Source organism: Peromyscus leucopus, chromosome 8a, assembly GCF_004664715.2.
Source record: "Peromyscus leucopus breed LL Stock chromosome 8a, UCI_PerLeu_2.1, whole genome shotgun sequence".
Taxonomy (NCBI): domain Eukaryota; kingdom Metazoa; phylum Chordata; class Mammalia; order Rodentia; family Cricetidae; genus Peromyscus; species Peromyscus leucopus.
The window spans coordinates 23,412,650-23,426,233 of record NC_051085.1 but is presented as its reverse complement, the minus strand read 5'-3'; the positions used below and the strand labels follow the sequence as shown (position 1 = coordinate 23,426,233).

Here is a 13,584-nt window from a genome sequence, read left to right as displayed (position 1 = left end):
ATTTTGTTTTTGTAATGAACGTGAAAACCATCGCACCAGAAAGCAGTACACACAACTTCACAAGACAGAACCCCTCCCTCCAGTGATACTATATACTTCATTTTTCAAAACCAGAATACTGTGAAAGTCCCTCCATCCCAACTTTTTCGTTTGAGCATTTTGATATGATGCAAAGATTTATTTTTATTTAGTTATTTATTTTGGGTGGTTTTTTTTGGCCCATGGCTTTAGGAGTGCTCCCTGATTTTAGCCTTCTCTGTAGAGGGGGCTACACCCACATCTCCAACTTACCCATGAAACTTTCAAAGACAGAGGACTCACTGTCAGGATGCATGTACATGCCTATTGTATATCCACGATGTTCCACAAATACACCTTGTTTTTTGAGCTACACAGTTTCACACATTCTAGTTCCTCCTCTGTGTTTGATATTCTCTTATTCGGAAGTCTCATATTTGTACCTTTCCAAGAGGCAATGTTATGATCAAAAGATGCTACTTGTTGGGAGTCTGAGGTGGCAGAATCTTGGTTTTGAAGCCAAGCTCAGCTATGTAGCAAATTCCTGGCCAGGTTGGGCTACACAGCAAGACCTTGTCAATAAATAAATAAATAAGGAAGAAGCAACAAAAGACAGAGGAAAATGATCACCTTTTGCCTTTACAATTCTTACCTATGTTTTTAATCTATAAGCTCCATAAAGTTTATTTTCAAGTAAGATGTGAATTCCATCCATCAAATGGGTTTGAAATACACGATACAAAACCATGGCTTAAAGAGTTAGTAAAAGGAAGCCTCACGTGAAAGGCACGTCAATTTGCCGTTCTGAAAAGCAACTCATCCACATGAAGTAGTCAAAGAGGACTTCATTTAATTAGTGATATGTAGAGGCTTGCATAGAAAAAGGTTACAAAGTAATGCAGGGAAGACTAGGTACAGTAATTTTAAAACAAATATTTATGAGTATAACCTTGCATAATGTTTAACATTCTCATTTATTGCTTTCTCCACACAGCAGAGAAATGTAGTGCATAAGAATACATGCTGTGTCTTTATCTTTCAAATATAAAAATCTCACGTGCTCAATTTCAACGTATTAAGAGATTATTTTGTCATTTAAACAAGATAAAAAAAATCAAAACCAAAACACCATTATGTAGCTCTAGTCTAGGCATGGGCAAAAATAATTTATGTACACTTCATTGCATACATTCATTGTGATTTGGGATCAAATGCAATTCCTAACTCGACCGAGGGCATTTAAGTCATGGAGCTTTTCTTGTCTAAATCCTCTCATCTCATTACCACCAGAAATGCAACATCCCCCCCGCCCCCCAAGGGACAAGAACAGACATTTCATGTTGTCAGGAGAAAACTGAAGAAATTAACTCTATAAATGCAGCCCAAATGAAACTGAATAAATTAATTCAACTTTGCAAACTGAAGAGTTTGAGTTGGCATGAATGAGCCTCTGGTGGGCACACAGCAGCCTCGAGGTGCATTGTACAGCTGTAAGTGTACACAAAGAAGTGCTGTGTTCTAAGCCATGTCTTACTAGAGTGTGTGTGAGCTTGAAGGCAGAGCAGAAATACTTGTTCATGTGGGCTCCGGTGGAACTGTTCTTTCTATCAATGCACTGCTAAATATCCCTGCTTGGCAAGTCTGTTTACAGAAGGCAAAACTATGTCTTTCAACTTAATTTTCATTAATCTTTATGGCCAATAAAACCTGTTGGTTTCAAAAGGGCACTACTGTGTGCTGTACAGCTCTCATCCATGCTGTCTGTTCCTTCCCTTTCTCAACTTTACAGCTATGCCCTTCTGGTCTTGTGCTACATTACATTCCTTAGCTCAGGCACTTAGAAAATATGGTATTTTTTTTTTTTTAATCTCCCTTCTCATTTTAGGAGAATTCAGTTATGGCATTTTTTTTTTCTTTTCCAAGTCAGATGAATTGATATACCGCTGGCTGGTGACATCCATATATTTTCCAGGAAAGTTTATATGGAAATAGATGTGACGTTTTTTAAGTTGCGGATGTCAGCTGCCATGCTGCCTTAAAACAAAGGGGGAAAAAAAAGATAACACTACATTTCCGTTCGTGAAGTTTGCTTCTCAAATCGCTTTACTGTTGCTGTGTGGATCTGTAGGTATCTGTATGGCTACCTTCAGGGTGCAGAGGTTTGAAGCTGATTCTGAAATGAAGGACATTCAGTTACGATTGCAAGAAATAAGAATAACTTAAAAGGCTCCGACTTCTGTCCCCCAGGGTCGGTAAGGTTTACTGTTTGTTCCACTGCTTGTCTGCTGAGGACTGGAGGCGGCCGACACTGACAAGGGTGGGCTGATGGTGGTGGCTGCAGCCACTGCGGCTGCGGCTGCTGCATTGGAGGGGAGCATGGGAAAGGCCCCTGCGAAAGACAGAGGGAAGCTGTGGGCAGCTGCGGTGGCCGCTGCGGCTGCGGCATGCACGGTGGCCGAAAGAGACAGGAGAGAGGTGGAGAGAGGCGGCACACACGGTGCCACGGTGCCTGTCGTGGGCATCCGAAGAGCAGAATCGGCATGGGCGAACGTGGCTGTGAGCAGGGCAGAGCCATGGGCGGGAGGCACTTCTGACGATGTGGAGAGGCGGCACGGGGTTGACTCCGACGTGTGGAGTCCGTTGGGTTGGAGCAGGGCTGTGGGGAGGTGGTGGAAGGCGGCTGCCCAGTGGTGTGGGTGCAGGGGGTGATGGTGGTGGGCCATGGAGGACGTCATCACGGCCGCCTCCCGCTGGGAGGCGCAGGTGCTGAGATGGGAGACGAGGCGCACGCGCAGTGGGTCTGATGAGTCAAGGCCTTCCACGGAGCTCAAGTACCTGGCCACTTCGGTCAAGCACTCTCGGAATCCAATGCTCATGAAGTCCATGGCGAGAGCATGGGCATCAAAGTAGCCTGGAGAAGGGTTGAGGAGAGTCAGAGGTGAGGGAGCAAAAGGAAGAAAACGGATCGGTCGGGCTTTGAAGAACAAACCACCCACTTAGGTTCCACTCTGGTCTTAGGAAGAGATAAGATGGCTCTTTCTGAAAACACAATGGCTGCTATGTTCATAATTTTTTTGCATGAGTCAAGAAAGGATGATTTGCAGGTGGCATGCATGACAACTTTAGCAATGTGATAGTTGTTCTAGGATCTAAATGCCACAAGAGGAAAAATAAACTAGGGACATCGCCTCCCCCCCCCCCCCCCCCGAGTGTGAGGGGATGTCTTAGCTTTAGTATTTTTAGTATTGTGGGGTAATGACTTTCCTCAACAATACTTTTTATGAAAATAGAAAAAGAAAAAAAATAGAAAAAATCTCACAAAGTTGGTAATTTACTGGACTTTTTCCATGACTGGACCTGTTCTAAGCCACCACTCTGCCTCTGAGCTACCTCACTAATCCAAATTAGGGTCTTTTCATTGAAAGCAGTTATGACATCATTTTATGCTTTTATGCAGAGCAAAATTTGCCCATTTCCTTCGGACTACTTCATAATAGAAGCATTATGAAAAAGTGTTGTTATATTTATTGAGTATAATGTGGAGGGGAAAAAAAGAGGTTTTGGAGCAAACACAACCACCAGGAAAACAAACAGCACCAAGTTGAACAAGTTGGACTGTCATGAAAGGTGGGGTATCAGCCCTGACATCCCCAGACCCTGGAGTAGTCATCAAGCAAAGTCCCTGGGATTAGGAGAAAAAGCTGCTCCAGAATGAGGGATGCTCCACAGAGAGATTGCACACGCCCGTCTTTAGGGTCCCTATCAGTCCTGAGTTTCACAACAGAAGGAGGGAGGTAATGATCAGAGTTCAGAGATGATTGAAAATGTCAATAATTTGGGTTTCTCTCAAGAAACGACCATAATTCTATGGAATTCTATGGAAGACTGAAAGGGACACACTAGCTTCTTTGAATTTCACTGGTGGTTGTAAAGTAAGTGACATTTGAGGTTTGCTAACTATGTGGCTGTATATGACTGCATCTTGGTGCATCTTAAGGAATATGAATTGTGCAATTCCCATTCTATTGTTGGAACAGGAGGGAAATGATGAGCAGCTGTCTCCTTTAAGTGGGTCTTAAGCCAACAACAACACGTGCCCATAACCACTTCCTCTGTACCAGTGCAGCTCTATAGCCTTCAAGTCAATTAGGAAATTTGCAACCACTTGGGAGGAGCCCTTCATCACTGCCACTGTGTTATAGATGATCAAACTGGTGCTCAGACATTAGTTAACTTAGCCCCAGGGACAGAGCTAATGAACCGGAGAACCAGAAGCCACCATCGGGCAACTGCTCTAGAGTCCACGTCCTTTGCCACGACGCTAGGGACAACCGAGAGTCTAGGCGCGTGAGGCAACACTGGCAGCCCCTCTTGTTCAAGGCTTCCGCGTTCTTCTGTGCAATGGCCTCTCCCGTGATCCCGCAGTCAGGTGACTCACATGGCATCTGGTTGGAAAGGACTGTTCACCAATGAATCTGGGACGGATTTGAGGACTGCTCAAGTAGCCACAGATAAGAACTAAGATAACACTTGGCATGAAGCCAAAGGACTTTAGAAGTGCAATTCATGCCAAATATTTGGCGCTCTGGTAGCAGCAATTCTTCACCTCACAGATACCAGTTCGAGGGAAGCTAGGGTAATCACATAGCTTTCCTTGTACTGCATCTAACTTCACTGCTCTCCTGAAATCCCGAGGTGGCAGGTGTAGAGGCAGTCACGGTACTTAGGGCCTGTGGAGCACATGAGGCTGGTTTAACCCTCGAAGCCCATCAGGTTACCTCCAACTCGGGTCAAAGGTTGTAGTCAAGTTGGGCAGGACAACCGACTTCTAGGATTTAACCATTAGCTTCTATGTTACGAGAATATTTGCATCCTATACTATTCTTCGTTCATTCAAGACAGTTTCTTGGGACTTTGGGACCTGAGGCAAATGTACCATATAGACATCATGTATAGTAATCTCCTCTACTGACATGAGCAGAAGATGGTTTGGGTCAAGGCTGGCGTTCTATCAGTTTTCAGATTAGTAAAAATGACTTGCCTCTATTCCCTGCTCTGTCCTGCCCCAGATCTAGGACCTGCAGACTGTAGAGGAAGCCTATGATGCATTGAGGAGGCCCTCAGCATTCAGCTGCAGCATTAACTGCTTGAGGCTTTCTCTCCTTATTCCGTTGTCAGATAGACTTGGCTGAGATGAGTATCAAAGGCATCTTTTAATTAAAGAGGGAAAAAGCTGTGAAGGGGCAGCATGAAGTCTGAGCGAGGTGGGAGGAAGCGGGATCATGAAATATGAGTGAATATTCAGCTTTCACGGTTTCGTCTATTTTTAGTGTGAGGGTCCTACTCTGACTTGACAACTCTTCCCTAATGTACTGTTCAGTACAGAGGACATTCTACCACGGCATGGGGCTAGGCCTGGATATCTACTCCTGGAGTTCTCCGCAGGAACAGATTGTTTTCTTGTTCTTTCCAGTAGAGATTCAGTACCTGTACTTCAAATGTTGTGGTTGGTGTAAAGTCAAGACAGGCCAAAATGGCCTGGGAAACAACCACAAAATAATTCTAGAGTCACTTCCTCTAAATAACTAAGTAATTTGAGTCCTAGCCTTGATTTAATGAAAGTGAGAGAAAGAGGGGGGGGGCAGCCTTGTTTATATTTGGCTGTTGGTGTGTTTGTTTTGTTTTTCTGTTCAGACTCCAGCATGCACTTCTCAAATCCCAAACACATCTCTGACCAGGCCGCTGTGCAGGGAGCTTTACTCCCACAGTATTATGAAAGCAAACACAAGTTCAGGGTCAAGTGCTGCTTTTGTTCTGGAAGTCCTTTCCCACGAGTTCAATCCCGCCATTAGCATTGATTTCCACAGCTTTAATCTGGGACTGCCTCTCTCAGCTTGTTAGAGGGCTGCTCAACTGTAACTTCCTTAGAATAGGAGAGGGAAATGAAGAGAGAAAGTTAGAAAGGGGGTGGACAGTGGTGCCAACTCTTACCTTTACCCCCCGTTGCCTGAAGCATCTTCAAATGATCCACTGTCATTTGCAATATTTCAGCCTTTTCCAACTTAGCAGATCCCTTCAGAATCAAATAATAAAGTCTCATGAATCCTGCAGAAACTAACTTGTACTTTATATACTGAACTCAGGACTACATCTGTAATTTTGTCTCTCATTATAAAATTCTGTTTAATTTCATCAGAGGGAAAAACTGAATGCCTTTTACTTTAAATTTTAATTGTGTGTGTGTATATGTGCATGTGTGCTTGTGTGGGTACGTGTGTGTGTGTGTGTGTGTGTGTGTGTGTGTGTGTGTGTTTGTGTGCTGCACACACATGCATGCAGGTAATTATGCAGGTCAGGGCACCAGAACCTGCTGAAACTGTTGTGAGCCACCCAGTGTGGGTGCTGGGACCAAGTTTGGTCCCTTCTCTTAACTTTGGAGCCATCTCAACAGCCTCCAAAGTCTTTCTAAACTTTATATAAAAGCATCAGTGACTATGACACAGTCAATGACATCAGCTTGTAACTCGGAAGACCAGAACAAGGCGCCGAAGAAATGATTCGTTAAATAGTAAGAACACTTATCTTCCTGAGATCATCCCACAAACACTATGCCAACTGCAAAACTCTCAGACTTTCTGCTTGATTTCTACCCTTGATTAATGATCTATTTCATTAAGGTACCTTCATTTGTCATTACTATTAAAGTCTAGAGCAGTTAAATAGTTGAATGTTAATTCTGGAGGATAACAAAACCTCAAAAGTAGAACATTTAAAAATAGAGAATTCCAACAAGTCTTTAAGATAACTTCTAGATACCAGGAGAAAAGGAAACAAAATAGAAAAGGACTTTCAAGGTTACCAGCAGGTGTCACTGTGAATTCTAAGATCATAAACCCGACAGACTAACTTGCAGTTGACTTAAAGAGCATCATCCATGCCTAAGGATTTTTCCAATCATTCAAAACTGCCCTTAACAAAATAGTCTTCAAATACATTTTCATTGTTCCTTTCTTAAAATAAAGCAACCTTTCAAAACCAACTGAAACAAATGTACCACTTAGAGCATCTTGGGGGCGATGGTGGTTCCTCCCTAACTTCCCAGAGGAGCTGAGTAATTAAACCAATATGTGGGTTTGTTGTTATTGTTGTTCTTTTGGTGTAGTGTGGTGTGTGTCTGTGTGGTGTGTGTGTGTCTGTCTGTGTGGTGTGTGTGTATGTGGTGTGTGTGTGGTGTGTATGTATGGTGTGTGTGTATGTGTGTGTGGTGTGTGTGTGTGGTGTATGTATGGTGTGTATATGGTGTGTATGTGGTGTGTGTGTGTGTGTGTGTGTGTGTGTGTGTGTGTGTGTGTGTGTATGTGGTATGTATATGTGTGTGAAAAGAATCCTGATATTTATTCCCGGGTCCTAGCTGCCTATACTTGGTGTTTTTTAATTTATCTTTTTAGTTTTAATTTTTTTAAAAAATGATCAGCACCCCGTCAATAGCAGGAGTTTCAGTTCTTTAGCTGTTCTAAAGAATATCCTTCTCCTCTAATTGTGACAGGGGCCAGCTCACTAGGGTTGGCAGCCAGATTCTGTAAATGGGACCGCTGTGTTTACGGTAACTAACTGCCAACAACTGAGGCTTGCTCTTAAGGTTTAAGTCAATATTTATGAAAAAGAAACCGAACAAACCAAGACTGAGAAAAAACAAAAAAAAAAACAAAAAACAGCAAGTGACTGTTTCTCAGTGTCACAATGTAGATATCTCAGTACTCAAAAAAGTAAAAAATCCATAGGTTATTGCCATTTTCATTCCTACTAATCAGAAGTATAAGTATACTTCGTTATACTTACAGTGTAAGTAAGTTACCAAAGACAGCCTCGGCATATGAATTGCACCGTGTATTTTTTGTCTTAAACACACAGAATCACAACACGTCCTGTAATTCTCATTGTTCACCACGTCCATGAAGATGTATGAGCAGTTAGGGCCAAAGTGCCAAGCTGCCGCCCTGGATGGCCTCCAAAGGCTCTGTGGGGCTTGCTTTACAATGTCTGAAGAATCACGAAGTAAACCCACCAACAAAAAAAGGCATAAACAACCAACTGATGTTTTGCACCCAATTTGGAACTGGAATGAAAACATTTTCAGCACAGAAACTGCTACATACTTGGAAAGATGCTCTTAGAAGCCCATGTATTAGCTACAGAGGCAGAACGGGGGAAAAAAAAAAAAAAAAAAAAAAAAAAACCAAAAAAAAAAAAAAAAAAAACCAAAAAAACGAGACTTCCAAAGCCTCGAAGGAAGTGTAAGCATTTGGCTTTCTGCTTTCCCAAATGTGCAATAGCTTTTGTTTTAATGTAAAAGAATATTTGAATTTTGAAAAGCAGCATTTATAACTACTTTGATTTTTATCAAACTTCCAAACTATGTCCCAAATCAAACAATGTTCTATTAGCCCAAGAATTAAAAATGAAAGTGGCTTGCTAAATAAACTGTATTGGTATAATTTAATTTAGAAAACCAAAATAGAATCTTACTTCCTTGACTTTGATTTCTTTCTTTCTTTTTTAAAAGAGTACTTTCAAAGTTTGAGGGGAAAATGGTATTTCATATATGATACATATTTTTTTTCAAGAATACTACAGACAGCACAATTTTAAACAAAATCCCTGCTGGATTCAAAGAAAGCACAGGGAAAGCTTGAGTCCTGTTACCCTTAAGGGGAAAATAAGCTAAAGAATGGAAATGTTTTCAACTTCATGATGGATTATGTTTTTAATAGTTTCGCCACAACAAAGCATTTTATTGAAATGGCCGTTCTATGCCAGATCAGGGCGCGCATGCACACACCATTATTTTAATGAGCTTCCACAAGAATCCACATTCCCAGATGAGGAATCGGATTCTTTGAGCCTTTTGGGGGGTGGGGTGGTGGTGGGTGGGGGAAAGGAGTAACTTACTTGTTTTTCAAAAGCCGTTGGTACTAGTCGTCTCAATTCAGACAGACTGTTATTGATTCGGTCCCGACGCCTTTTTTCTATGATCTAATCCCAAAGAAAGTGGAACAAGAGTTTAAGGATGCATACACAGTAACGTTGTTCGGGATAGGAAAGCAGCAGCAGTGGTGTGCATGTTAGATGGCGTGGCATCCAAGGGGGGGGAGGGGGGTGTCACTTACCCCTCTCCTTTTCTTTCTCGCCATAATCTGAGAGGTGGTGGTTGGTGAATTTGACCTCATCACTGAGCTTGCACTTTGCCTGTGAAGAAGGAAGGGCCATGCATGTCACGTGCTGTTATCAGCCAAACAATTGTCCCCCACCCCCACCCCCCCGCCCCGGGGCTTCATGGTACCCATTGATATTCAGATTGATCACACAGTTCATGTCTATGTTATTATTATTATTTTTCCTTAGCTTTGGCTTCCCTTTTAGTTCCCAGGTAGTAATTATGCCTTTCAGGGACAAAGGAAAAAAAATGTTAGTGAGGCCTTAATATGGCTTAGCAAGTAAAGGCAATGGCCACAAAGTTTGACCATCTGACCTGAGCTCCATCCCTTGGAACCACATGATGAAAGGGGAGAACCACTTGGACCTCCACAGACAAGAGGTGACAGTGACATGCACCTTTCCACACACATACAGGAAATACTAAATACATGTGATTTAAAAATTGCTACTGGGTAATTTAGCTGCCAATTCAAATGGCAAAAATGAACCTGAAATTTTGTGTTCCCCAATGAAATAATGATGGCCAGTTAGGGTGGGAGGTCCGAGATTAATATGTTCTATTTCTCCTCACATGCTTCTTAAAGGTCAACAAGCCATCTGATAGCATGCCTCCTATTCTCTCCTGCCAGACACACTGAACATCACATGTGTCCCACTATAAAACGGTCACCACACTGCAAACTTGTCTCTAGATGCAACTTTTAAAACAAACCAGATACTTGTACCACTCCAAAATTTCAACAACTCATATTCAGTGACACAAAAAGGGCAGGTTTTAAGTTTTGCATAATTAACCTTTTAAAAGAATACCCTAGCCATATCACGGAAGAGGAGGAAATTTTGGGTTTAGTACTTTGCAGGCTTTGCTTAGAAAATGAAACTGTGTGTTACCAGCCTTCAAACTAAGCTTAAATCACCAGAAGCTACAATCCACCTTGAGTTTAATAAGAGGTATTTTTATACTGAAACGTTTAATCAAACACTTAATTTGGTCACAGAGTTGATCACCTAATGTATAAGTGTCCTATGAGTATACATTAGTATATGTCGCTTTGAATATATATGTCGCTTTGAGATTCACAGATGCTATAATTCGTTGCGGTGTTAAATTCTCCAGGCCCTGCTCTCTTTCGTTTTAGAAGTTCTCTTCTCACTTCTGGATCTCAATTCGAAACCAAGCGTCCCCTTTTTTCTCACCCGCTCATCTTTTCACTTGACTGTCTCCGTTTTCATTTTCTAAGACGAGACACTTCAACAATGAGATAATTGATAAACAGCGTCTCAAGCATCTTTTTTTTTTTTTTTGCTCTTGCTGTTTTCAGGCTTTGGTTTGTAAATCTTAAAATAAGTCTGTGAAATAGAACCAGTTTCCTACATGCAGGAAGGATTTTGCTCTTTGAGTGACAGCTGCAGATAAATAATTAAGGTGCTTCTGGGCATGCCAATTAGAAGCAATTATCATTTGACCCGCCTTGGCTTTAAAATGCCTGGGTAATCTCGCTGTCACAGGAAACTGGAGGTTTGCCTCCTGTGATCACAACGCCGATCTTCTGAAGACTAAAGGACAAGCCATTAAAGCAACGCTGCCTCGTCTGCTCCTTACATCTGTCATGCCTAGGTGGGTCTGCCAGATCCCCCTCTGCAACCTGCACAGCTCAGCCTGTTTAGCCTTAACAACGCAGATGCTTTAATTCCCCAAAAACTCAAGTCGCGATCCCAGCTTTCTATTCAAAAACAGAAATCCAGTTGTTTTTCTTTTCTCCTGACCTATTTTGGAACTGTCCCTAAATACAGTTCCAGTGGCGGGGGCGTCGCCCGGACGTGCCTGTGCGCGTGCTAGCGCTGACAGCCCGGGACCCTCCCTCGCCATCTCCTGCACGCTCCCTTCCCGTTCCCTTTCCAGTCGCGTCCCACGCCTACCTCTCGCCCTACCCCGACTCTAGCTCCGCGAGCACCCACTTCTCGGGGACAACTTTCTCCCCTCCACCAGGAGCCCCGGGATTTCCTAGGAGCCCGAAGCTCCCGGACACTCTCCGCTTCCCCCGCGCTCACCCGGAGTAATTGTTCTCGCTCCCCACGTCGATGGTCTCATCCATGTCGCTTTCGGAGGTCGTCTCCTCGCAAGGGCGCTTCATCGCGGCGTGGAAGGAGCAGCCACCTACGCCGAGCCGGACGCAGCGCGCTCCCCGCGGGCCTCCTCCCTCCCTCCCTCCCTGCCCGGTTCCTGCAAGCGCGGCTCCCCCGGCGGCGCAGTCAGCTCCTCGAGGCTCTTTCCCACGCCGCAGCCCAGCCTGGGCGCAAGAAGCGGCGCCGGCCACGCCTCCCGGGCGGGCGGGGCCCCTTGGCTTCTTCGCGGGCCCGCCCGGGCCGCCCTCCAGGCCCCGCCTCCCTAGGACGGCGTGGCTTTCTATTGGCTAAGACGGAAGGGGCGGGCCCGTTCTGGCCAATGCCTGCATCGAGGCGCCGGCAGAGGCGTGGGAACGCGGCCGCGCACCTGGTAGCCGGGAGCTGTGCGCGGTGACTCGGGGTGGCGGGCGCGGGCGCGCTCGGGGCGGGCTCCGGGATTTGAGCCCTTCTCTGCCCGCCACGGTCTCTCCCGCCTAGTTTCTGCCCTGGGTTTAAAGAATAACCGCTAGCGCGTGGCTGAGACGTGTGTGACGTTGCGGGTGGGTGAGAGGAGGGAGGGGGGCGGGCGGCGAGGCTCCTCGACCCACCCCGCTCAGCTGTCCCTCCTCTGGACCCAAGCTGCTGACTGGCTGACCGGAGCGGTCACGTTGACCCTCAGGGGATTTTGAAAGCTTTAAATCAAAGTTGCTTTTCACCCGGCCAACTCCGCAGCTTCTGGGTTGTGGGCAGATAAGGACCCGCGCTTACCCGTCCAGGTGCCTGAGCTCAGGAGGCTGGTCTGGTGCAACATCGGATTTGCCATCCTTCGGCCACTTCCTTTGTGTCTCCAGCCACAGGGACCTGGGGAGTATATGGTGGGCTCTGTTGGGAAGGGTTAGCAAAGAAGCGGTGATTTCAGGACACAATCTGAGTAGGTTTTCGAGTTCAGATTTCTCGGACTTGGACTATCCAAATTAAATGCTCCAGTCCTCTCTCCAGCCCCTCAGGTGTGTGCAGCTTCAGAGTTCTTTAGCATCCGGGCCGAGAAGATTCGTTGGACATTGAATTTGTTTTGTAAAGTGCCCATGTTTAGTAGTTCTTAGTGCATGGACAGAATGGGTTGTCTAAACTCTAGGTGTGCTTCTAGACTTGTTTCCAAGCTGCTGCCTCTCTCTGCAAACGGCGGGACTTTTGAACCGGTTCCACCGACGCGTCGCCCCTCGCTCAGGAAGTGAGCAAGACCGTCTTGGGGAATCGGGGCGCGCTCAGCGGTCTGACGCTGCAGCGCGGGGTGGGCTGGTTGGGGGTCCAGCGGGAGACTCCACACGGTGCTCCGGGCCAGCTTTGCGCTTGGTGGAAAAAAGCCTTTGAGAAAGAGGCATCCATCAATCACCAAGACCCTCCACCTTGCACAGATGCTTATCTTTCTGGAAATCTAAGGCACCCCTTTGACATTCCATTCCCTGGCCACACTAGACCGGTGGGGCGGGAGAGGACAAGAGAAAAAGAGACAGCAAAAGACTGGCGCAGACTGGGTGGATGGAGAGCTGGAAGGAGCCAGGGCAACGCCAAGGACCTGCAGCCAGCGTTGTCATTAAAACAACAACAACAACAACAACAACAAAAACCCTTTCTTACAGGCCCTGGTCTCTTTTGTGCGGTCCCCACCGCGGTGCCTTCAATAAACCGTGTGAACAGAAATTTGAAACTTTCCGTCCTGACTTTTGAAACATAACTCCAGGCAAATCACAAGGTCATCGGGGACCGGGCGGGGCCTGGCAAGGCAGGCTAGGGTCAGTGCGGCTGGACCGCAGAACCGTGGGTGGCTGACTCCCCAGCTCGGCACTCAGTCCCTGGGAGGGCGCCCTGGTGCTCCGTGGCCGCAGGGCCTTAGCCCGGCCTCAGAGATGATGGCCGGAGACTGCTGGCCCGAAGCAAAGCAGGCCAGCACCCTGTGCCACTCTGCCTTCTGCATGGGTGATGCAGCGGAAGGTGAGCCCTACACCCAGCGGGTTCCAGGCCTGGCTTTTCCAGCTGGAGTTGGTGTTCCCAACGCTCAATAGGCTTCACTCCCCCACCTCCGCCCTGAAATTAAGGTTGGCCATGGAGCACACGAGCAAATTAGCGGGGGCTTCCAAATGCCTGAAGCAAAACCTGAAATCACGCGTTGGGTGGGGGACAACCTTAAGAGGTTTTTTTTTCCCCTCTCACTATACTAGTGTGTTTAATTATAATGATTGCGAA

At 45.7% G+C, this 13,584-nt stretch overlaps 1 protein-coding gene across 1 annotated transcript; it reads right to left on the bottom strand.

Annotated features, from left to right (window-relative positions):
- Positions 1 to 208: 208 nt before the first annotated feature.
- On the bottom strand, positions 209 to 11,531 carry Hey2 (hes related family bHLH transcription factor with YRPW motif 2). The gene is made up of 5 exons (XM_028868338.2): positions 11,287 to 11,531; positions 9,186 to 9,264; positions 8,968 to 9,051; positions 6,010 to 6,091; positions 209 to 2,929 (listed from the first exon to the last, which is right to left on the bottom strand). The coding sequence occupies exons 1-5, from the start codon at positions 11,367 to 11,369 to the stop codon at positions 2,238 to 2,240; spliced, it is 1,020 nt and encodes a 339-aa protein (XP_028724171.1). The 5' UTR covers positions 11,370 to 11,531; the 3' UTR covers positions 209 to 2,237.
- Positions 11,532 to 13,584: the final 2,053 nt, after the last annotated feature.

Coding starts and splice junctions, on each gene's coding strand:
- Hey2 (XM_028868338.2), bottom strand. CDS start 11,369: ATGAAGCGCCCTTGCGAGGAGACGACCTCCGAAAGCGACATGGATGAG. Junction 9,052..9,185: donor CGAGAAAGAAAAGGAGAGGG/GTAAGTGACACC, acceptor CTTTGGGATTAG/ATCATAGAAAAAAGGCGTCG. Junction 6,092..8,967: donor CAACGGCTTTTGAAAAACAA/GTAAGTTACTCC, acceptor TTGATTCTGAAG/GGATCTGCTAAGTTGGAAAA.